This window comes from Heliangelus exortis, chromosome 1 (genome assembly GCF_036169615.1).
Source record: "Heliangelus exortis chromosome 1, bHelExo1.hap1, whole genome shotgun sequence".
Classification (NCBI taxonomy): Eukaryota; Metazoa; Chordata; class Aves; order Apodiformes; family Trochilidae; genus Heliangelus; species Heliangelus exortis.
This window is the reverse complement of record NC_092422.1, coordinates 60799635-60825006: the sequence shown is the minus strand read 5'-3', so window position 1 is coordinate 60825006 and position 25372 is coordinate 60799635. Positions and strand designations below refer to the sequence as shown.

General features: G+C 41.4%; 1 protein-coding gene across 1 annotated transcript in view; it reads left to right on the top strand.

Moving 5' to 3' along the window:
- Positions 1-25372, top strand: part of LOC139796501 (pinopsin-like) — a 98850-nt gene that overhangs the window by 12356 nt on the left and 61122 nt on the right. The window contains exon 3 of the mRNA XM_071744627.1: positions 18676-19001. Within this exon, the coding sequence (XP_071600728.1) occupies positions 18676-19001 (326 nt within the window). The remainder of the gene's footprint in view (positions 1-18675; positions 19002-25372) is intronic.

Below are 25372 nucleotides of genomic sequence, written 5' to 3'. Positions count from 1 at the left end.
TCAGGGCCATCTTTACATGGAAAAATGAAATGCTGAACCCCTTAGAGACAGATGGGAATCATCTGACTTAAAAGTGACACTTTCCAGTCCCCCAGGCTTCTTTTATAATCAATATAAAAACAAATTTGTACTGACAGCATGCAAATTGTCTGACGTATTTGAGATGTTCTCCTCAGGGTGGTATGAGCTGTGCCCTACAAGTGCCTCTTTATCTCCACCAGCTATGAAAGAAGCCCATAGATATTTGTTATGCACCTCTCTGGAGTCATGAGATGACAGACCCTCACAATCAGGCTGCTTATTTCTCCTTTTGACCTTCTGTCATTTTCTAACTTTAACATAGAGTTCCCTCCCCATTTCAGTGTCCTCTTCCTGAATGCTGTGTTTATTTCTTAGTTTATTTCTAGTTCCAATAGGCATTAAATGCTGTGCAGTGTTGAAATAACTTGGAATAGTTGTCCAAGTGACTGGTAGACATCTGTTGCATTGCCATGGAAAGGTGCCCAAGCTCTCAATCTTTCAGAGGTTGAGATCTCATATATATCATAGAGGGAAAATTCTGTGTGCTCTCCCTACAGGTAATTTGTACAGCACAAGTATTAGGCTTTTGTGTGCAATTTGAGTGCTTCAAGCAGGCAGTCAGCTTGGGCAGAAGTTTTGGAAAACCTGATTAAGAAGGAGTCTTGACATACAGAGAAAGTGGAAAAAGAAGAAATACTGTGGTGCCTTGAACGTTGTTCTTGAAACAAGAGACTTCACTCTTGTGTGTTTCAAAAACAGTTTAGGATAAAATAAAGTTTGGCTTTTGTTATGGCAGAGCGTTGCCCCAGGTCTCATTCAGTTTGCCCCATCTTTTGAAGTCATTGCAGGCAATGGGTGTTGATCCTGACAGGGTGTTGTGCATTTGATGTCTGTATTCCCAGGCATGGCTGCTTCTCCTTCCCCTGCTCTGGACAACTTCAGCCAAGCCCCAACTCTACACCACACTGCAGTGGGACTGTAGGCTGCACCAGAACCCCTCCACTTCCCTCCTCTTCACCTCTCCCAGCTTTCAGCACAGAGGAGATCCAAGCACATGGCCCAAACATGAGCTGGAGAGTGATCTGAACAGGTCACTGATCCCCAGGTGCCCTCAGCATGCACCAAGAGCCAGGTGTAGATTGAGTCATTACATTTTCCCTTGGCTGCCAGCCTCACACTTTGCTGCTGTGATTCGTTGTATGACAATCTGGAGTCTGTTTTCTTAATGCCTGACCAAAAGAAAACAGCAAAAGCCATGCAGACCTACCAGCAATGAAGGGTGGACAGCAGCTTGTATTCATGTCCCTGACAAGAGGGAATTCTGTAAGAAAATGGATGACTATTTTGGCATTTTTTATGCTTAGTTGTCAACTGTCCATGTAAAACAATGTTTCTGTGCATGTACAGGAAGCTACAAGTTTCTGCCAATGTTTGATGCTTCATTGAGCATCCACACTTGCAATTCAGTTCTGTACTTTTGGTCCTGGGGCATCACTCAATGTTATGGCCATGCCTTGCATGCTAACGACTTTATGCAAGGAAGTACATAAATAATATCACTTCACATAGAGACCTGGAATAAGAACTTAAAAGGCAAAGACCACATCAAATTCATTGCAAAATTATCCTGGTGATGAATTTAGTCTAAAAGGCCATGGCTGCAAGCTGTGTTCAAGATGATGGAACAGCATTTCTGTCAGAGTTAAGTTTAATTATTTGCAGGCTCTTTTCCCTAATCCTGGGTCAGGGCATTATCCCAGGCAATGCAATGTTTGAGACTGGTTTCCTGTGCTGGTTGTCAGGCCATGCACATGTGAAGAAAAATGCTATTAAAATGTAAGTAGCTTTCTGGTCCCTTGGTGGGTAAAATGAAATAAACTAGAGCCCTGCAAATAAACAGTAGTCATTCAAAAAGAGTATATTAGAGGGCAATGGACTTTGCTTGTGAAAAGCTATCAAATCATATGCTGTTTAACTATGTAATAATCTCTAGTAACTCTTGAGACCATCTATGTTCTGACAGTCCTGAAGAGAATTTCATAATTTTTTGGAAAACTTTTAAACATCCCTTGCAGTCCCTGAAGTATAACAGAAAGCTGATGTTATCTCAGGCTATTTAAATCATAGTTATAAACCTACTGGCTTTTTTTCTTAACTGATGACAGTCATTTGCTATGTCCATTTCTTTTTAGGAATCATTTAAGCAGAATGCTTCATCTTCCAGTCTAGTAAGCAACTGAATACACGCAGGCTTTTCAGTGATAAAAGGGATACAGGGCCACTGGCGTAGTTCCAAATAATTATGCAATAAGAGCAACTAACTAAAATTTCTTTTTTTCCCCTTTTCCTCATCTTTGGCCAGTGATTCACACTTAAAGCAATCACTAGGGGTTCAGTTTTGTTTTGTTTGTTTTGTTTTCTGTTAGTGTGTCTGTCAAGATGAGAGTAACTCATGTTAATAGTTACTCATGAGAGTAACTATGTGGTAGTTAAAAGTGTGCTGATATGGAAAAAGAAGTTTATTTGAAAGCTGGAACTATCCTGTTTGTATTTTCCTAGGTATTAATAATAGCTGAGATACTGTTTCTGAAACTGGAGATTCAATAAATGTCTAAAAAGTTAGTAAGCTAAAGCCTCTATTGATTCACAAACCACTTATTGTTTCTGTTGACTTCACAGCTAAGATGATTCACTAGTTAAATAATCCAAATGTGTCCTTTTAATGGAAAGTTTATGGGTTTGGTTTTGTTGTGGGCCACTTCAATTTTTGTAATACTAAATCAAAATGACCTCTGTCTGCTGTAAATTTTTCCATAATTGATACAGGCAGGAGGGATATTTGATATCTGCAGACAATGGATTCAAGGGAACATCACTCCAGGTAGCTGCTTCTTCTCCCTGCCATCCCACCATTACTTTTCTGTGAAGTGACTCTGTATTTTGACTCCTGAGTGGTTTGGGACCTGGTTACCCCCCTCTCTACCTGTGCTGTGCTGGCCCAGTACACATCAGGGGAGGTAGAGGAGTAAACATTTATCCCATACAAGAGTGAAACCTTAGGTTTCCTGGGGGTGCACAACCCTCCTCCCATCCCTCAGTGGTCCAGACTGTAATGCCTCAATGCAAATGCACCATCTTTAAAACTGCTGTGTTATGACCATTCCAGACTTCACCTGCTTCAGCTGAGAAGGTTGCTCATGCCAGCTGTCATCATCCAACTCAATTGCTCTGGGTAATTTCAGCCAACAACTCTTCCCAAAATGTGGTACAGTTACATTACTTCTCCTGTTAGTGGTTCCTTAAACCCGTTTCACAGACAGACTGGATTGATGGGAGCAAGGCCACAATTGTATGAGACTCAGCAAGACCAAGGGCTGGGTCCTGCACTTGGGTCACACCAGCCCCATGAAATGCTATAAGCTTGGGGAAGAGGGGCTGGAAACTTGCCCAAAGGAAAAAGACCTGCGGGTGTTGATCCACAACTGGATGAACATGAGCCAGCAGTGTGCCAAGGTGGCCAAGAAGGCTGTCAGAGTCTGTAATGATTATTATTTTATATTTTGTTTATGAGAAAAAAATTGGCCACTGCTCATATGCACCAAAAACTGCAAAGCAGCCAACTTAGGAGTTAAGTGAATCTAATGGTTTACTTAAGAGAAAGCATCCAGTTACGGAATGGGGCCAACAAGTATCCTGGCTTACATCAGAATTACTGTGGCCAGCAGGAGAAGGGAAATGATCATGCCCTTGTACTCAGCATTGGTGCAGCCACACCTCGAGTACTGTGTTCAGTTCTGGGCCCCTCACCACAAAAAGCACATTTTACTACTGGAGTGAGTCTAGAGAAGGGCAACAGAGCTACTGAAGGGTCTACTGAAGGGTCTGAAGAACAAGTCATATGAAGAGCAATTGAGGCAACTGAAGTGGTTTAGTCTGGAGAAAAGGAGGCTGAGGGGAAACCTTACTGCTCTCTCCAGCTACCTGAAAAGAGGTTGTAGTAAGGTGGGCATCAGTTAAAAATGACGGAACAAGAGATGGCCCCAAGCTGTTATAGGAGATGTTTAGATTGGATATTAGGAAAAATTTCTTTACTGAAACCATGTCTGGCACTGGAACAGGCTGGTCAGGGAAGTGGTGGAGTCATCATCCCTGGAGGTCTTTAAAAGCCAAGTAGATGTGGTGCTTAGGGACATGGTTTAGTGGTGGACTTGGCAGTGCTAGGTTAATGGTTGGGCTTAAGGATTTTGAAGGTCTTTTTATGATTTGATGATTTGTCACTGGACATACAGTCTCATGTTCAGGTACACACGTCTGCTGTTCCTTATGACAGTACAGCAGACACAGTGCAGAAGGCTGGTGACTCACTGGGGTAACCTGAAAATCTTTATATACATTTGGTAGTGTTTCATTAGAGACAGACATTAAACATTAATCTAGTGTTGCTTTGCGTTTGTGTTTTCTATTTTTTTTTCTTTCTTATTTTCTCTTTCTATTGTTCCATTGTTTTTTGCTGGTTTCACTAATGCAAGCCAGAGCAGAAAGAGTAAATAACTATGGGAGGAAGAGAACACAGTGAACAGGCTCCATATGAGTCAATAGATGGAAACTGTTACACTGAATTATCTTTGTAGAGATATATAACAATAGAAATTTGTTCAGGACCAAATAACTATCAGGGGAAAAGGGTAGAAAAGAGCAGAGTTGATTATGAAAAATTTTCATAGGGAATAGTTTGATCATCTTTAAAAATCAGCATCGACATATATATAACATAACGTTATATATAACATAATTGTGTTAGTTCACATGTGGAATTTTATTGCTTGATACTTAAGTGCTGTCTGAGTCTACTACAGACCACTGAAATAGTATAAAAATAGCACACTAACATATGACAAGATATGTTTTGAGCTAGGAAATGGTATGAATTTTATGAAAACATACATAATCCTGTTGAACTTGACCTTAGGAAACTTTCAGAACATACAGTGGTTAAATACAGTTGAGTCTGCATTAGACTTCTTACATTCATATGCATATATTATCTGCCAAATTTAGAGTTCCTGGCTAATTTCTATTCTGTGTTCAGGCTGTTTATGAAGTTATCAGTGGACCTCTTTACACTGACACTTTTCATCACCCAAATGAAATGAAGCAAGGTGCTAGCACACTGCCCAGCAGGCAGCACAAGGAACAGAGATCTTGTGTGGTGGTGGTGGGGACTGCTGCCTTCCTTCCCCTCTGTCTCTGTTCCCTGCATGGGCAGCTGATGGCCATCCCTCTGCCTCCGTGAGAGTTCAGAAGGAGTCAATTAGAAGCAGTCCTAGGGTAGGAAATAATATCACAGGGATGAGGAATTAGAGATTCTGCCTCTTCATGAAAGGGTGGATGCATGATGACTGGGTATATATTACGTATATGTACTGTACACTGGATCTAAGGCAGAAAGCAGCTTGTCTCATTGCAAGTCCTTGTAACAAATGCCAGCAGTTTGCCTTAATTTATTCAAACTGGCAAATTTTGTTCAGTTTTTGGTGTGCTCAGTTTTCAGAGAAAGACCCTGTGGCAGTGCAAGAGGGGCAAGGTCCAGTAATAGCTGTGTGAGGATGTCAAGGGTTGCTTTTCTGTGTGTGCTTCTTAAAATTGAAAGTGTATTTCTATTTAATATCCTTGTTGAAAGGTAACAATTACATTCAGGAGATAGGATGAAGGGCTGCCAGATAAATATGCCAGTCAGGATTTGAACAGGCTTTTTCTGTTCAGAAAGCAGGGTAGAAAGCAGGTTATGAGGCAAGACAAAGCCTTAGCTTACTATTCTTTGTGATAAGAGCAGTAGAGATACCACCATCTGATTTGCTCCATGTAACAGTTTTTCTCTGGTCACTGTGTCAAGGGGTGTTTTACAAGGAATTTGAGGATAAGTAGGAGTTTAATAAGTTTTAATAACTTGCTTGGTATTGAGGGCATTCAGACCTTTGGGAAAGCAATATTAATAGTGTATAGAAGGAGGAAACGTCCTCTTACTGTGCTGCAGTTGCTTCTTAGAATTTTAATAACTAAATAATAGTTGTTCCTTGCATAGTTGTGTATGTATCCATACTAAGTTTTTGCCATCCAAAAGCTAACTTCTAAAGTGCTATACTTAAAGTTAGGGTAACTTTCACAATCCAGTGATGTTTTTTTCCAGTACATAACACCAGCAGCCTTTCATTTATGGTACAGGGACTTCATCCTTGAATTAGTATTGTTGAGTCTAATAGGTCTTCTGGGTTCATCTCCCTGGGCCACTTGTTCTCAGGAACTCTGCAAAGTTTTGGTATGCCCAATAAAATACGCCAAGGAGTTCCACTTACTATGTACTAGATGAAGAAAAGTACCTTCTCCTGCTTGTTAATTCTGTGCCTGCCATCTGATTTCATTTGAATACTCAATTCTTGTCATTATGAGAAACCATAAATAATCTTCCCCCATCCATCTTTTCACGTTTTCTCTTCATTTCTGTGTTCCTTTTCTAATAAGCCCTGATGTTTGCTTTTCTAAATGCTGCTGAGCATTGCTGCTCAGTATAAATGGTTTGCATAAAGCTATCTATCATAACTCTCTTTGCAGCAGTAAGTCAGTCAGAAACAATCACTGTGTATTTAAGGCTAGGATTGTTTTTCACCACGTATAGCAGTTTGCATCAGTATTGCATTACATCCTCTCAGTGACTCAGTTTCATGCAGTTGTTCTGCAGTACTTCTCAGTCAGCTTTTGTTGATTTTTAGTTATTCACGGCAGTATAATCAGCAAACTTCACTCTTTACCATATTTTCCAGATCATTTATTAATGTGATGAATAACCAAGGGCGTAGCACTGATCCACAAGGGACTTCACTGCCTACAGTTTCCACTGAGAAAAATACTAATTATTTTCTCGTTTTTTCTTTCCTACCTCTAATAAATTATTTATCCACGTGCAGATATCTGTTATTGCAAAGCAGCTTAGTATCCTTACGAGTCTTTGGACTAATCAAAGCTATTTGGAAATCCAGGTAAGCTTTATCAAATGTGTCACTTGTCTGCATAGCACTGCAAGGACCCCTGATGAATTAGTGAGGTATAGCTTCCCTCCACAGAAGCCATGCTGGCTTGTCCCAGTATGTCACACCTTTTACATCCACTCCTATATCCTTGAGTGCAATTTCCACCATTCTGTCCAGTGCTGCAGTTTAGACTTGACATTTGTATGAAATATACTGTAAAGGATTTCTATTTGCATCAGTTGTAAACCATTTCTTAATGGATATAGCCAAAATTCTCTTCTGTGGTTCTTCTGAGGGGTTAAGGCACGGAGAATACCACTTTTCCACTCTATCCTTTAGCCAGCAAAATCATCTCTGAGACAGAAGCAGCCTTTTCCTGTCTTTGATCCATAGCCTGTGTGATTGCTTGGATGTAAAACTGCACAAGCAACTCTTGGCCTAAGGGCCTAAGGGTAGCATAGAGACTGTATGTATTTTGTATGTGTTTTGGCATAACATTCATACACTCACATATGACTGGTTATCGACCTATTAATAAGCTGGATATTATATGAACTATTTGACTTCTAGATCTTATGACAGAAAGTTGACTCAGAAGAGTACTTGTAGTGCCTTCAATCTCTAGGAATGGTAACTGCTAACAAAAAGCACTTTAGAGAGAATTCACTGTAATTTCACCCCTTGGCTTACTTGGTACTATATCCTAGTGGAGGACTCCCTGGTAGGAGATGGGAGTCCTGCAGGACAGCCTGGACATGGAGATGAGGATGCTGCAGTGACACTGACTGCCCTGAGAGCACCCCCCCTGTTACACCAGCACTGTGCATCCATCCCCACTTTCCACATGCTCAGGGGCCCCGAAATTTTCTCCTGAGATGTTATTGTGCAGGAGCTCCATCTAGTGCTGACATCATTTCTTATTCTGACCACCTAACGCAGCTACATAAATACACTGATAGGGAGAGGTAGGCAGCAAAGGGATTCTGCATAACATATGGAAAGGGATCCTGCAATTAATATTCAGTCTTTTTTTTTGCACTGTGCTGGCATCATTGAGATGCAAAAGGGAATTCTTTGCAGTATTTATGCTGCTAGGAGCAGTTGTTAGTGGGCTGGTTGATAGACAGGCATATTAATAACAGAGCAGAAGCACAGTACTACTTATTGATGCACATAAGCCAAAAAATACAGCTAAGAATTAAGATCACCCTTAAAGCTCAATGAAAACATGTTTAAAAATTCAGCAAGAGAGGAAAGAAACAAAAAAACCCTGGTGATTCTTTACTGTTGAAAGTAATATATACTCACTGTGTTGAAGAGATCACCACACACAAGAGGAAGGAAACAGAAAAATTACTATGAAAGAACAGGAAAGATTTACTGAAATGGACAGTGTTTGCTGTCAGATTTGTCCCAGAAGGCCTGGATGCAGCAGTGATTTTGCAGGGATTGCTTTCAAGCACAGAGTTAAACTGTGACTCTCCCATTAGAGTTAAGCAAGAAGAGATTCTTTAGGGAGACAAATGCTTCTGTGCTGTAATAGATCAGGACTACAAGTCATCTAAGCAAAAGAAAACAAATAATTACAGGCATTAGATAAATAGCAACTGGTGTATTTGCTTCCAGTCAAAGTAAATTGTTGATATTTTAAATACTTGGATTTTTAAACCCTAGACTGCCAGCATTAAAAAAACTGTTGTAAGTGCTAATGTGTAACAAATGATTGTGGGAAATATTTTCTCAATTTCAAATCAGTAGAAGGGCTTTTAATGCCTCAAAATCAAAAGGAAATGGTTATCTGATGACTAACATGTGGGAGCATTTAACTAGAATAAGAGTCACCAAATGTGTTTATTCTCTGTTTACTATATAAATATTTAATAGGCATGTCCCAATACACCCAATGGTATTTTGGAAGCATGTCTCATTCTCAGTCCTGTCAGTTATTTTTTATTTGCTGAAGTGTAGACACTGAACTGTGAAGTTCAAGTAAGTCAGGCTGGTGCTGGCTGGTTGTCCACCGAGGCCAGTGCTCAGTTTGAGTCTATTAATCTTAAATCTGGAAAGTCTTCTAGGTTCAACAGGCTTTCTTTTTATCTCTGGAGATGTTTGAGGTTTTCTGCTAAAATGTGTCAGCAGATGTGTTTTGGTCACTAAAATATGTATCTTATGTTTTGGGGGCTAGTGACACATTGTCAGGCACTCTCCAGACGTGTTTGCATCCCTTCTGAGCATTTATTTGTGCCTCTCATCTCAAAAAATGAAAAAAACCCTCAAACCATACATCATTGATAAAAATGAATTTGTCAAGTTCCATATTCACAAGCTCTCACTTGTTTCTCAGACTTGCTCATTTGATGCTACTTTCCCCCTAGCACCAGTGGCTGTAGAATTGTTAACTTACGTGTGTTGTGCTAGTTTAGCTGAGGTTGTTTCATTCTAGGATGCCCATAACAGATTTTGCAGACTGATCAATATTCTCATAGCTACTTGATTGCTACTTGTGGCAATTCCAGTATCATGCAAGAAAAGATTTAACCTGCAGAACCAGACTGTATATGAGAGAAGTTTTTCTCTATCTTTACCATAGAACTGAAGTGTGTGGTAAAGCTGGAAAGCAAAATGGAATATTGTTTTTCTTGTAAGCAGTTAACAAGTTTTGTTCATTCTTCCCCTGTGCTGCTGTGTCTCAGTAGTTGCGGTTTTTTTGCAAACAGTGCATATGCTGCCAGGAAGTCAGTGATCAGGTCAACAAATCATAGAAAAGCTCTGCCCCACCTCCTGCCCAGTGAAGCAGCTTTTGAAAGTTTTTGCTTCTGTCATTATAATATTCTCCTCTCCTCACATGCAAGGAAGTCTTTGATGGCAACAATTGCTGTGGTGTAAATTATTGTGGTTTTTTTGAAAAAATGCTTAAAGATAGGTAGAGACCTGTGTTTTTGGTTATTAGTATTAACATTACTAGTACATAAAAGATGGTAACAGAGCTGGTGATAGAATGATTGTTCCATGAACACTCTCACAGTCTCTGATGCTGTGGCAAGTGTTAGGTAAGGTACTTTGCCCCAAAGCTGCCAAATTTCACCTGAAGATTAAGAAAGAGAGCTTATTGTTTTTTTCCCTCTTGCTGCATCCAAACCTCTCCTGAGTGTTAGACCTAAAAACTGTATTTTTTTCACAGTCCCTGAGGGATGATAATATGATATGTTTTCAGAAAGGCTTCTAAGGAGATATAGAAGTACAAATATGTTGGAAAGTTCATGTATTTTATGTTGCTTAAATTGTTTATGTTTCATTTCCATGCATGGAGTATTTTCTTTCTGTACAGAACTAACAGAAATGCTCTCATTTAAATTCAGGAAAGTTATTTCCCTTGAAAACGGTACTGAGTCACTGATCAAACTAGTTTTGTATAACTCAATAATGTATTTATGTAATGCCATTTGCTAGCAGAAGTTGGAATTAAACTTGAAACCTGAAATAATACCCTCCATTTGAAGAAAGCCATGTCTTACTGCTGTTGTTCTGTGTTTAGCTATACATCCTTGGAGCATGCACAATGAAAGATGTCAACCAGAAGCAATAACAAAAGGATTCCCTGATATTCCCAACTTGGGGTATATTTAGTTCCAAGAACCTTTTCTTCCTTTAATATTGTCTCCAACACATAGTACCACAGAGCATTTTAGAGTATTCTCCTGCTTATAGAGCAGCAGATTTGGAGCACCTCTCTTACGACGACTTAGCTGGTATTGTTCAGCCTGGAAAAGAGAAGGCTTTAGGCAGACCTTCTGGCAGACTTTCAGTATTTGAAAGGGCCTACAGGAAAGCAGGGGAAGGACTTTTTACAAGGGCATGTAGTGATAAGATGAAGGGTAATGGCTTTAAAATGAAGGAGGGTGGATTTAGGTTAGATATTAGGAAAAAATTCTGTGATGGTGGTGAGAAACCGGAAGAAGGTACTGAGGGAGGTTGTGGACAATTCAGCCCTGGGTGCGTTCAAGGCCACGTTAGATGGGTCTTTGAGCAGCCTGGTATAGTGTGAGGTGTCCCTACCCATGCAGGGGAGCTGGAACTTGGTGATCTTTAAGGTGACTTCCAACCAAAACTGTTCCATGATTCTATGATTTAGCAGCTGAAACCTGAGAGACTGGAGGGAACATTCAGACATGTTTCTGAGAAACCTACCTGCTGCTCATGTCAGGTGCTTACCAAGACAGCATTTCTAAGTGGAGACCAGAGCACGCTTCTTCCATCCCTGCAAACGTCCTTTCCACTCTATGCTCTTTCTTGCTTGCTGTCACTCCAAGTTCAGTGTTCACCACCTTTCTTCAGGAGAGGAACCAGGGTTAACTTTTGATGAGTCCCAGCCCACCAGCTGGGACTCATGTTCCTCTTCCATTTCAAGGTTCATGATATCCTTACCAGGATGTTATCCCTGCCCAGAGAGTACCAACCAGGCCTCGGCTTGCTCAGCCCCCACCCCCACTGTGGGGCAGTGAGGAAAACTCCACCTAAAGGCTCGTTAATCTACACAAGGATGAGATTTTCATTCCCCAGTTACAGTAACAAGCAAAAAACAGGTTCAACTTCTGAAGAAAAAAAAAAATCTTATTTAATCTACCAGAAGAAAGAGAAAACATGGCCAGATCTCAACACCACCTTCCTTCCTGCCCCCCCCTTCCCGTCTCCCCGGTCCCGGATCCCTTCACTGCCGCCTCCCCCTCAGGGCTCAGGGAGGGGCAGGGGGGTTTAGAGTCAGTTCCCCACACGCTGTTTCTGCCGCTCCTTCCTCCTCAGGGGGAGGACTCCTCACAGCCTTCCCCTGCTCCAACGCGGGGTCCCTCTCATGGCAGAGAGTCCTTCAGGAACCCCTGGGACACGAGTCCCTCCCACAGGTGCAGTCCCTCAGGCACAGGCTGGTCCCGCCTGGGCTGCACACAGAGTCACGGCTGCCGCGGGAGCAGTCACCTCCTCTGGCACGGGGTCCTACACGGCTGCAGATCCACATCTGTCCTTCTCCATGATCCTGCACAGGCTGCTGCTTAATGTCTGTCCACCTGTGACACTGCAGGGGCTACAAATCCATTTACCCCACCTTGGTCCTTCAGGGACTATTTCACCGTGCTCCTCCATGGGCTGCCATCTCACCATGGGCTGCGGGGAAATCTCTGCTCGGGCACTTTTCCTGCTTCTCCTTCACTGACTGGTGCTTTTTCTCTAGAATTTCTCTCTCACCTCCTCCTCTCTGCAGGTCTCCTTTTTCCAGTTTTTCAGTTTTGTTTTGCTTTCTTTAATATTTTACTCACAGAGGCGTATCCAGCTTCTCATATCTGCTCGGCCCTGGGCACATCATGAAGAATGCTGTTTCCAGCTGATAAGAGCAGAAGACAGAAACTCCTTGGCAGAGGTCTCTGTACCCCTCCAAGAGTAGCATAGCATCAAGGCTACAGCGCATGTTATAGTTCAGCAATTCGGGCGGACCAAAAACCGGGAGACAGAATTGTGCTTTATTACCCACCCCCCCTCCACCCTCCCAAGGACAGACAAAAGGGTGCAAAGGACGAGAGACTTAAAGCTGGAAACTAAACCAGAAACAGATTTATTAGAACAACAGAGAGGCAGTAACACATGGGATAAGGAACAAATAAATACACAGACATACACACAAATATATATGCAGCCCGATCTCGATGGGGTCAGGGATAGGTGCCTGAGGGCCCCTTGCTGCAGGGCCGACTCAGGAGAGGGCACCAGGGCTCTTCCCAGCACCCGATGGATGCGGATTCTGCAGAGCAGGGGGAGAGCTGGGGGTAAAGCAGCGCAGGGGAACAGCAGCGGAGCACGGAGCTGGGGAAAGAGGAGGGGCTGGGGTCTGCCTGAGCTTGAGTATGGGCAGGGAATGGGAGGGAATAGACCTCTCTGTGTTCTGCCTCTCTGGGATCCTTCAGGGTCCTAAGACCCTCTTCTTTAGTTCTTTGTACTCAGACTTTAATTCCTCCTCTAAAATTACGGCAGCACATGACACCTGTCATTTATTTCCTTGGTTGCTCACCGTGAAAGAGATGGTGCCCATTCAGGTGGGCATGTTCCAGGCAGATATAATTTTCATGTGTGGAAATGCAAACAGGGAGCAGTGGCCTCACCTGAGACATGCCAAGGTTCCTGTGGGCAGGATTCATAAGCAGTGGATCTCATCATAATGACAGCGGACCCCTAAAGTGTATAAAAGCCCTATCCAAAGCCCAATTTGTTGCCAGGGAGGTACCTATAAGAAAGAGGTTTGATGAGGTACGAGCTCCTTTGTTCTCCCTCTTGCTCAAAGGAGCTCCCGGACAGACCTCTTGAGCATAGACCTTTGTGCTTTTGGGTGTGAGTGAACTAAAGCTGTGAGGGGATGACTGTGAGTGGATACAATCAGCCTGTGGAGATCGAGTGTGAAAAAAATCGTTTAGGGTTTTTTTTATTTTTTTTGAAAGCTTGTGTTTAGTTTTGATCCTTTAATGTCATGTCAAAGAAGGTGCTATGGCATGCCTACAGTCTGTCTAAGCTTACCTGTGGCTTCTTCTCATTGCCCATAGTCTTTGATAACATGAATACAGTGCAGGAGATGCATCATGTAATGCAACCATGATGCTCCAGGCCTCTAATTGTGATGTAGGATGATGACATCCAGGAGCTCTAGGAAGGCAAATATACAGAAGTTAGTAGTGAAAACATTTACCCAGTATAGGCTGAATCTCTGGAATTCTTACGTTTTCATAACCTACAGACCATCAGCAAGCTGCATCCCATTTGCAGATACTGTGTCAGTGAGCAGCATAATACAGCAAAAACTAATTAAAAATGTAGGAATCTTATTTTCTAGTAATCTTAACTGGTTCCCTAATCAAGGGAACCAATTGTGATGATTCTCTGTGTCCATCACACCATACTCTGTGCTGAGCTGACAGGAAGAAACGTACAGATCCTTAAATAAAAGTAAATAACAGATAATATCTTAGATGGTAGGCCTATAAATGGATGCCTGTCCTGGTTTATGAATTGAAATTGAATTTTTTGCACTCAGTGCAACTAATTGCTGTGTAGAAGAGGCTCGTGCCTGAGACCGAGATTGTCTCATGTCTCAAAGCCACTTATTTCCATGGTTAATTTTCAAATAATTATTTTTTCCTGTAATGCAATCTGCAGTGGGTTTTTTGGTCATCTTTCAGTACTGTTTATTGAGAACCTCAGCTTTGTTCTTCTCTATGTATGAAATTATGGGGGAGCAGATTACATTTTTCACAGTGATTTACTCCTTTAGTTATTTGTCTAGATACCACCTTGAGGTCATAAGTATTTTCTTGGAGGCAAATTATGTTAAGATTTGCAATTCCTGAACTTAACTTTGTTGAAATTTCAGAAAATGTTACTACTTTGAAATTAATGTATGCAGTCTACATAGTCATAAATGTTACTGCAAAATAAGAATGAAATGGTGGCATAAAGAGTTATGATTAGCATTAAAATTACAATGATTTTCTTCTCTTTATGACTTTTTTTTTTTTATTGTTTCCTGCTTATTAATACTATGGAGATGTATTCAAATGTTTTCCTCGGCCATAATTTTGAAGTATTTAATTTATTTTTGTTTTAAAGCCGAGACTCTCATTAATTCCTATGACTGCAATAAGCAGGGAGTGAAATAGAATACCAGATAACTGCAGGATTTTTGGCAAAGGCCACAACCATTAAATGCATATGACATTAGGAAAGTTCTGATACACAAAAGTAGGAGACACAATGAAAAGTGAGAAGTGTCATTCTAGTTCATCCAAACCAGATTACAAGAAGGGCATGGGGGAATACTGAGGAAACATAAGGTCTGTCACTGTAACCTTAGTACCTGACAAAATTACAGAGAAGATCATATTGGGTGCTGTTGAAGTGAATGGAAAAGAAAAGGTTTTTTGCTTGCAGCTCATACACTTACTGTTAGAAACTTTATCCCCGTTTTTTACTTCTAGCCAGTGTCAAACTAAATACTGAACACAAAACCTGGTGTTGCTTTTGCTATGAAATTATGTTGTATTGGTCCAACAAATTAGGCCCACATATCTGATATGACTGATCAAAAGATAGTGGTATCTTCCGAGGATTCAGCTACTGAACTGATAAAGGACTTGAGATTTTTTTAAAATATTACTTTTTTAGATTAAAAAGCTGCGGATATTATTAGCAAACAGAGACACTGAAGCTGATAATCTCCCACAATACTGGGTCAGGGCTGTTCCTTGATTTGCATCCTGGTTTTGTTTTGTCCAGTCTTGGTGTCTGTGTTAAGGTGAAAGGCTCTTCATGAGCAAGGTTGGATGGAGCTGCAGTTTTGGGCTGTAGAGGGTCAGGGCACATCTTGTGACCTTGCACAAGGTCACACAAAGTGGACTGAGAGAGGGATGCCGTGGCCTCTGTTGTTTCTGTTTCTTCACCTGGGTAACAAGTGTTTTCATTACTCTCAGACAAGTCTATTGAATTTATCTCATGGTTACAGAAATTTAGTTATTTAGTTTTTATTTTGGTTTTGGATCTTAATTTCATCCCTTTTTTTTGGTCTTTCAAGCCGCTGTTTTCATTCTTTCAAAGTACTTGTAATTTTTCTAAAATGTTAGTTAGGTCTAGTAAATCTTACCATATGAGGGATGTTGAATACTTTCAGTATCTCTCACAAAGAGTGCTTTCCTCTTTTTCTCTTTTCTTGAAAGCATTTGAAGTCAATACACAATCATGTTAATTTCAGTGCTATTAAAAAAATTGAGATATAGCAGAGACCTTAAAGTCTTACTGCGACAAGAAGAAAAGCATTGATTTTTCTTCTGAATCTTTGTGATTTGGGATTCCATATATCACTATTCTTGTCCTCCAAAGAAAAATGTATTTTGTGTCATGTCAGTGGAACTCAATAGTAAAAGGTGAGTAAAGATGAAATGGCTCCTGCCAAGATGTGTAATTACGAATTTCCAATTTTCATCTGCCTAGAGAAGAAAAACTATTTGCTATAATTTAAAGGCAACTTTTGTGGTTTTGTGTGATTGCAAATACTTAGCTTATTCTTGATTGGCATCACCGTAGTCCTAGTTTAATAACTGAGTGTGAATTCTGTGCCCGTTAACGACAGAACTTTTCTTCCCTGGAAGCAAGCAGTCCTGCATTCATGGCTGGTTATCTTCAGATCTGCTCCATAAAGCCATCCATCATACAGAGCAGGGTGAGAAAAGCTGAGTGTCCTTCTTGTATTAAATGGGCAGAAATATGCTGAACTGGAAATGAATCCTGTAAATCATGAGGGAACACACCATGGGAAGCTGCCAGGCAGTAACAGAGCCACAGGAATGAGCAGGCAGAACTGGCAGCCAAACCTGACCTGAGAGCCCAATAGCTAAAGCAGCAATGAGCCCTGAACTAGGGAAGTTTGAATACCCTATTTGGGTTTTCTAGGCAGCACTGCACCCGCAGGAGTGTAGCATATTCTCAACAAAAGTATGTCTCACCTGTCATCTCATCTAAGTAGGACATGAGAGATTAAGCAAGAATAATACTGCCTTGCTGCAAAGCACTCAGCTGGGAGGCAAGACATTTGTTGTTCCCAGGACTGTTTTCTGTAAGTCTGTGTTTTAAGTCCATCTCAAATGCAGAAACAAACCTGTATCACCTTACTGAAGCCTAAATTTCAGATATAAAATCTAGATTTGTGCCTTAGGTAACTACATGAGCTAATTGTTTGCAATAACGAGAAGCTCTTTAGTCAAGCAGATAAAAGCATGGAAAGAGGCCATGCTAAGGAAATAAAGTGAAATAAGTGTGGACTGGAAACAAGAAGAGAGCAGTAGATTCCTTGTTCTTGAGTCTGTAATTCAGAACTTGCTATTTTTAATTTTTTTTTCTATATTGAGATATATGTTTACTGCAGGAATTATGGCCAAGGGCTTTGATAGCTGTGCGATGTAGGAAATGGATCAGATAAGGCATGATCAGAAAGTTTCCACTAGTTCTGAAGTGGTCTATCCTTACAACAGGTTTAAAGTTAGACTTTTAAACTGTATAAATAAGTTGAATTTAGTAGAGTTCTGTCCTTGTAAATGTGTCTACTTTTCAGGTCTGACTTTCCAGTACTATACAGAAAATATGTTAGTAGGCTCTTGTAAGAAGGAAGATGCTTTCTTCATCAAAAGTTGCCTTTTCCTCACACCCTTTTGACTCCTCTTCCCCTGAGAAATAAGGTATCTTATTGCATCAAGGAGTGCTTGGGTTCTCCCCAGGCCATTTATCATACCCAGCTCTGCACGAAGTGACTGCAAATTATTGTTGGGATGGCAGGGACAGCTGTGCCTGCATTCAGCTTGCTCAGAAATGAACCACTGAATTGTTGAGGAAAGAAAAGCGAAATGCTGTGTCTGGGGAGAGTAACCTGCTGTCCCTTGGGTGGGGATGTGTGAGGGGTGTTGTGCCCAGGTTCAGTGCTGTTCTCAAGGGACTCTGGTCAGGAGCTGTAGGAGAAGGTGACAGTGAAATGGGGAAAAATTGATTATAGCTGCTTGCTGGAAGTAGGTACCACTCAAACCCAGAGTGTCTGGCCAGGATGTAGCTCAGTGCTACTGTGTAGTTAGTTGTCTGTTACTAATGTCAAGGATGAAGAAAAAAAAAATCTGGAAAGAGCTGGACGGACACAGGTCTATTCAGATTTTTCATCACTAAAAGATAGGGCCTGGGAACAATGAGAAAAGATGGTATTAAATTTCTTCCAAGTTCCTTCTGTCAGATGCCCTGGGAACTGGTATCCCATATTGTGTCAGCAAGAACTGGAAGGAAGCTGCAAGGAGAACAAAAATGTAGGAAACAGCAAAAAAACCCCCACTGAGTCATGACTGAGAGCCTGCTGTGCAAGTCTATGAAGATTTATAGAGAGGGTTGGGACCCAAAACCTTGAGAAATACAGTGGAAATGTTCTACAGTCCAAATTTCTTAATCTTCCACTGGAAGATATAACTGGTCGCTGGCAGCTAGGTCTCAATATTAACATAAATCACTTTTTAAGTTGTTTATGTGATGTATATGTAAAAAAACAAAGTTATAACCTGCCATATCACAGTCATGACAAGGGCTCTTTGTTGTTTCCATATATGGGTGATCATAATTGAACATACATGATGGGTGAGAAGTGCAAAAGCATCTTTCACTCTGGGGCTCCTAGTCTGGAATATAGTACTTTTTACATGTCTAAAAGTCAATGCAATATTTGAAGATGCTCATGAATGGTAAAAATGGAATGTTTCTTCTCAAGGCAACCTTTGAACATTTTCCCAGTTCATGTAGAAAATGGGATATCCCCTGGGTAATACTAAATCTGAAAACTTGCTGAGAAAAGGAGTAGTTCTCAAGCAGAAATATCTTCCATGTGTAGCAAAAATTGACACGATGGGCAGAGCAACCAGGTCCATCGAGGACTTAAGGATAGATAAGTGATGGAAATAATTTTCACCGTTGCTTCATGTATGCAATATCGAGTCAAAACATCAGGTTTCTTGGGATTGCAGAGGGATGCCATACAGAATAATGAAAGTAAGCATTTAAATGGCTTGGTTCATTGCAGGCATTGTGTCCCTGATCTCCCTGGCTGTCCTGTCCTATGAACGCTACAGCACCCTCACCCTGTGCAACAAGCGCAGCGCTGACTATCGGAAGGCGTTGCTGGCAGTCAGCGGTTCATGGATTTATTCCCTGATCTGGACTGTGCCACCTCTGATTGGCTGGAGCAGTTATGGGATAGAAGGTGCAGGTACCAGCTGCTCAGTACGCTGGTCCTCAGAGTCAGTGGAATCCACCTCCTATATCATCTGTCTCTTCATATTCTGCTTGGTCATCCCCGTGATGGTCATGATATACTGCTACGGTCGCCTCCTTTACGCTGTTAAACAGGTGAGTTGCTGTGTGAAAACTGTTCTGAGATGTATGTGTTGCATTTCCCTTCTGCTGACTTTGGAAGCACTGGTGATAGAGATCAAAACCACAAAGCAAAATGGAATTTAAAGAGCACAGAAAAGCCGTGGGGAAAGGGCGGGAGATATTCCGCAAGCTTTTTCATACTCCCGAGGCTCCAGCCCGAACAGTCAGATAAAGTCCATATAGCTGTTGCCTATATCATCTGTCTCTTCATATTCTGCTTGGTCATCCCCGTGATGGCCATGATATACTGCTACGGTCATCTCCTTTACGCTGTTAAACAGGTGAGTTGCTGTGTGCAAACTGTTCTATGACGTATGTGTTGCATTTCCCTTCTGCTGACTTTGGAAGCACTGGTGATAGAGATCAAAACCACAAAGCAAAATGGAATTTAAAGAGCACAGAAAAGCCGTGGGGAAAGGGCGGGAGATATTCTGCAAGCTTTTTCATACTCCCGAGGCTCCAGCCCAAACAGTCAGATAAAGTCCATCTAGCTATTGCCTATATCATCTGTCTCTTCATATTCTGCTTGGTCATCCCCGTGATGGCCATGATATACTGCTACGGTCGCCTCCTTTATGCTGTTAAACAGGTGAGTTGCTGTGTGAAAACTGTTCTGAGATGTATGTGTTGCATTTCCCTTCTGCTGACTTTGGAAGCACTGGTGATAGAGATCAAAACCACAAAGCAAAATGGAATTTAAAGAGCACAGAAAAGCCGTGGGGAAAGGGCGGGAGATATTCCGCAAGCTTTTTCATACTCCCGAGGCTCCAGCCCGAACAATCAGATAAAGTCCATATAGCTGTTGCCTTTGTGATTTGGAAATGCTGTGTACTGGAAAAATAGCACATCTGGGTGAAGGTTCCATTTATAACAAAGCCAACATTTACCTGGCTTTAAATAAGACATTTACCTGTCTATAACTAAGACATCCGTGTAAACATTTACTCCTGGTTTTGCATCATGACATTTCAATAATTTCTGTTTCCTAATCTGTGGACTCCTAACTTTGTAATGCAATTCTGCTGCAATTCATAGAATTATCCCAGGGATCAGCTTCTGCTTCTAGTTCTTGGCCACATGTAAAAGTTTCATTAAATACAGCTACCACCACTACTACTACAACTGCTACTATGCCAAAGTATGCCCTGACTTGTTTAAGGGACACTGCAGATAATCCAAAATCAATGTTCCAAAATACCCTTCCAGGGGTTATGGTTTTGTGAAGTTTGAATACTCTTGGGACAATACTGAAGTGGCTTAATGATGAATAAATGATTAATGAGAAAAGAATCAGGGTAAAGGTGTTCTCTAGAAAGCAATTGTCTGAAGTGTTCAGATGAATTAACTGAAGGTGTTAAATAGGAAAGAAAAAAAAAAAAGCAGTAAATCCCTGACTAGATGCTCTCACACAAAATTAAAGTGGATGCAGTTTAATTTTGGTTAGTCATAAGGAATTAAGGTCATGCCTTTCATATGATTTATCAAAACTTCCAGAACACTTGAAGCCCAAATGGGAAATCTTTTCCAGGTTGACTGCTGAGTGGGACAATAAAATCTCAAAAAAATTCTCTTGATTGTAAACCATTAAAGTGAAACTGCAGACTGTATCTGGTCCCTGAGCAGTAGTATCCTTTACCATCACCTTGAGGAAGGTAGCAGTGCAAATACTAATATGCAAAACATACAGCTTCCTTAAACTTGGTCTCTTCTTTCTTTTAGCCTTCACTGTCATTCCTAACCACAGACATCACTGGCGACATAGAAATAATTATATGGATGAAGCTTCTGTAGCATACTCTACACGTAGACTTGTGGTAATTTGGTCACCTTTAAAAAAAAAAACATCAGTTATTTTGAAGCTACTGATAGATCTCAGTGATTTGCCTGATGGGTCTCAAGAAGTTGTGGCAGACACACTGAGGGAACAAAGTTTCACAGAAATGTTCTGTGCAGTCTGTAGCCATTTTGTATTTAGACATGAAGACTGTAGGTAGACTGGGTGAAAGTCCAGGCTGATTGATAAATCAGCTGTCCATATGTTGTAGTTTAACCCTAGACAGTAACTACACACCACCCAGTGCTCACTCATTTCCCCTGGACAGGATGATGGAGAGAATCAGAAAGGTGAAAGTGAAAAAACTTGTGTGGTGAGGTAAGTGTTTAATAGGTAAAGCAAAAGCCTCATGTATTTGAGCTAAGCAAAACAAGGAGTTAGTTCACTGCTTCCAGTCAGCAGTCATGTGTTCAGCCACCTCCAGGACTGCACATTTCCATCACGTGTTATGGTTACTTGGGATGACAAACACCATCACTCCCAAGTATCCCCCCTTCCTTCATTTCCTGCTTGTTCAGAAAGCTCATCAGTCCTCAGCTTTCTGTGGCATATATACTTCCAGTACCATAATCCTGAAATCTTTCATTTTATAAATTGCATTTGACATATAAATAAATTTCAAAAGACTCTTATCATGACAGTCACTGAAATACAGACTGTTTTTCCTTCAGTCTCTGGTCATGTAACTATTCTGAAATAAACAGGGTAGATTATGAAATGCTGAAGTATGTCATGTTTCAAACTGTAGGAAGAGATGAGCAATAGGCAAATAAAAGTACAGTAGTTGTTACATAAAACTACAAAAAGTAGGTAGGCTAATAAAAAAAAAGGTTAAGAGACATTAATATATCCATTATAATGTTTGGGCCAAAATATCTTTATCTTGCAATATTCTTGCCTAATAGATTAAAGTCCTTCTGTGACCTTCTGTGTAATAAATTACAAGAAATGTGGGAGCATTTTGAATATAGTAAGTGTGTTATCCCAGCTTCAGCTGGTTAGTAAATTTTCTAAAATATGCATTTCGTATTTTTGCAGCATGCATTAAAGTTACTACGTTAGAACAGTGTAGCATTAATGATATTGCACCCCTGACATCAATGCAGAAGTTATGCCATTCTTAATACTGCAATGTAAATGAATTGATGTGGAAGAAATATCTTAATAGATTTGGGATAGTTAATGCAAGACTTGGCACAGTGCCTGCATTTTCTCTTTGCAGGGGCAGTAATTATAGGTCTGCTTTTCTCCTTTTCTTCTCTAAATTTAGTCAAGTAGCATTCTGTCAGCATTAATAGATCCTATGAAGCCAGCTGCAATCTGTGTAATGGTAAAAGGCAGAAGGATTTCAGTAATGCGGGTTTTATAAAAGATTGTCTTTTCAAGGAATTATAAGTCAATAGCATCCCTGTATGAATAATGACAACAGCAAATGCCATTAAACAGTATTACAACATGACTGTACTAATATCTCAGAGCTCTTGCCTTTTATCAAGCTGGAAGATCCTTAGGAATTGCTCAAGTTATTTTCTTTAAAGATATGTTGTGGGGTTTTTTTCCCAGAATGGCTTTATCTCTGTGGTTGAGTTTGTTTCTGCAGATAAGCTTTGCTGCTGTCCTTGTGCAACGTGCTCAGAGGAGCTGAGGTCAGCCCAGCCCGACAGGTGAGGCAAGTTGAACAAATCCCAGGGAAATGTTACCTCTGGCTAGTGAGAGGATTTCAGAGGCACCAAGGAAAATAATGCTTAAAACAGAGCAGAAGAAAATCTGTGGTTTCAGAAGCTGTTACAGAACTTGTCAGGACATCAGATTATGAGACAGAGAGAAACACAAATATTGTATCATACTTTTTTCCCCTCTGAGTCCATGTTTTCACTCATGTTGATCTTGTGAAACCTGTTCCCATTCCTGCAGATGCTGAAATTCAATTTCTTCTTCAAGTTTTCTTTTAAAAATGATGTGTCTGATACCTCTAAGTAGAAAGAGGCAAAGTTTTGCCCCTCACAAAATTTTTGCATACATTTTATTCATGCCCATTATACACAACAAGGGAAGGAAACTGATAATCGTTAATTTCTTCTAGTGCAATTAAATATTTTTCACTTTTTGGCTTATGATGCTTCTCTATGCCTCTACCATGGTGTTTCCTCTGGGAAAACGTTCTTTATGAAGTCAGTGTCAGTTGTTTATGCTTTGAAAAGTGGGCTCCCAAATGTGGAATTATAGAGATTAGCATTGTGATCACTGTAGCAAGAAAGGCACAATTTGATTAAAATACTCCACTGAGGGGCTCAGAGAACTCATATGAACCAGCCAAATGAGAATTAGTAAAAGTTTTAAAAGGAATTTCTTCTGTCTGCATTATCACTCACTTGCACATAGAAATCCTGCCCAAGGACAAGAAGAATCCCAGAACATTTTTCCAAGGTATGTTTTCAGATCAGTTTTCCGGAGTATTCTTTTATCACAATCTGTGCCTGAGCAAAGCTCAGAAGCTCTTTATGGCATGTAGCTAGGACATGGGAAACAGTAATACACATCTGACCATGCAGTTCTTGCTCAGTGCAACAGATTGTGAGTTGAAGTAGGCACAGGGCCAGTGGTCACCCTATTTCATGTTTATGGAACTTCTGTAGATGCTCCAGCCCTCTGATCATATTTGTAACCCTCCTCTGGTCTCACTTCAACAGTGCCATGTCCTGGTGATTCCACCACCTCCATGGGCAGTCCGTTCCAACTCCTAGCTTCTCTTGAAGTACACAAATGTTGAAGTACACAAATTCTTCCTAGTATCTCGTCTAAATCTCCCCTGGTGGAACTTCAGGCATCTTCCTCTAGTCCTGTCATTAGTTACTTGAGAAGAGACCAACACCCACCTCCCTACAACCTCCATTCAGGTAGTTGTAGAAAGCAATAAGGTCTCCTCTCAGCCTCCTCCAAACTAAACATTCTCAATTCGCTCAGCCTCCTCTCACAGGACTTGCTGTCCAGACCCTTCACCAGCATGGGCCCTTCTCAGGACTCACTCCACCAGCTCAATGTCTTTCTTATGGTGAGGGGCCCAGAACTGAACACAGTGCTTGAGGCACACTCTCACCGGTGTCTAGTTCAGAGGCATGGTCACTTCACTACTCCTGCTGGCCACACTGTTCTGATACAAGCCAGGATGCTGTTTGCCTTCCTGGCTACCTGGGCACACTGCTGGCTCATATTCAGCCAGCTTTTGACCAGCACTCCCCAGGTCCTTTTCTGCCTGACAGCTTTGCTGCCACTTCTTCCCAAGCCTGTAGTGTTGCATAGGGCTGTTGTAACCCAAGTGCAGGACCCCAGCACTTGGCCTTGTTAAACCTCATGGTTACTGACCTTGGCCCACTGGTCCAGCCTGTCCAGGTCCCTTTGCAGAGCCTTCCTACCCCTGGGTGGATCAACACACCCTCTCAACTTGGTGTAGTCTGCAAATTTACTGAGGCAGCTCTCAATCCCCTCATCTAGTTCATTGATAAAGGTGTTGAACAAGACTGGCCCCAAAACTGAGCCCTGGAGAACACTACTTGTGACCAGCTGCCAACTTGATTTATCTATTGACTGTGACTCTCGGGGCCTGGCTGTACATCCAGGTTTTTTAACCCATCGAAGAGTATACATCTATGCCAGCTTCTCAAGAAGAATGCTGTGGGAGATGGTGGCAAAGGATTTACTGAAGTCCATGTAGACAACGTCCACAGGCTTTCCCTTGTCCATCAAGCAGGTCACTTGGTCATAAAATGAGACCAACCTTGTCAAGCAGGACCTGCCTTTCCTAAACACATTCTGGCTGGACCTGATCCCCTGGCTGAACTGTGCTTGGCATGTGAGCACACTGGAGATGATGAACCACTCCATAATTTTCATGGTGACTGAGGTCAGGCGGACAGGCCTATAGTTCCCTGGATCCTCCTTTCAGGCCCTTCTTGTAGATGGGTGTCACACTGGCAAGCCTCCAGTCATCTGGGACCTCCCATGTTAACCAAGACTTGGTAAATGATGGAGAGGGGCTTGGGACCCTCTGCCAGCTCTCTCAATACTGAACATGAACGATAATGTGCACTTGCAGTCCAGAAAGCCAACCATATCCTTGGCTTCATCAAAATAAGTATGACCAGCAGGTCAAGGGAGGTGATTCTCCCCCTGTACTTTTGTGAGATCTCACCTGGAGTACTGTGTCCAGTTTGGGGGCTCCCAACACAAGGAAGATATGGAGTTGTTGGAGCCAGTCCAGAGAAGAGACACAAGCATGATCAAAGGGCTGGAGCACCTCTCCTATGAAGACAGGATGAGGGAGCTGGGCTGGTTCAGCCTGGAGAAGGCTCTGGGGAGACCTTATAGCAGCCTTTCGTTACCTGAAAGGAGCCTACAAGAAAGCTTGGGAGGGACTTTTTAAAGGGAAGGGTTTTAAACTGGAAGAGGGTAGATTTAGGTTAGACATTAGGAAAAAATTCTTTTGAGCATGAGGGTGGAGAGACACTGGAAC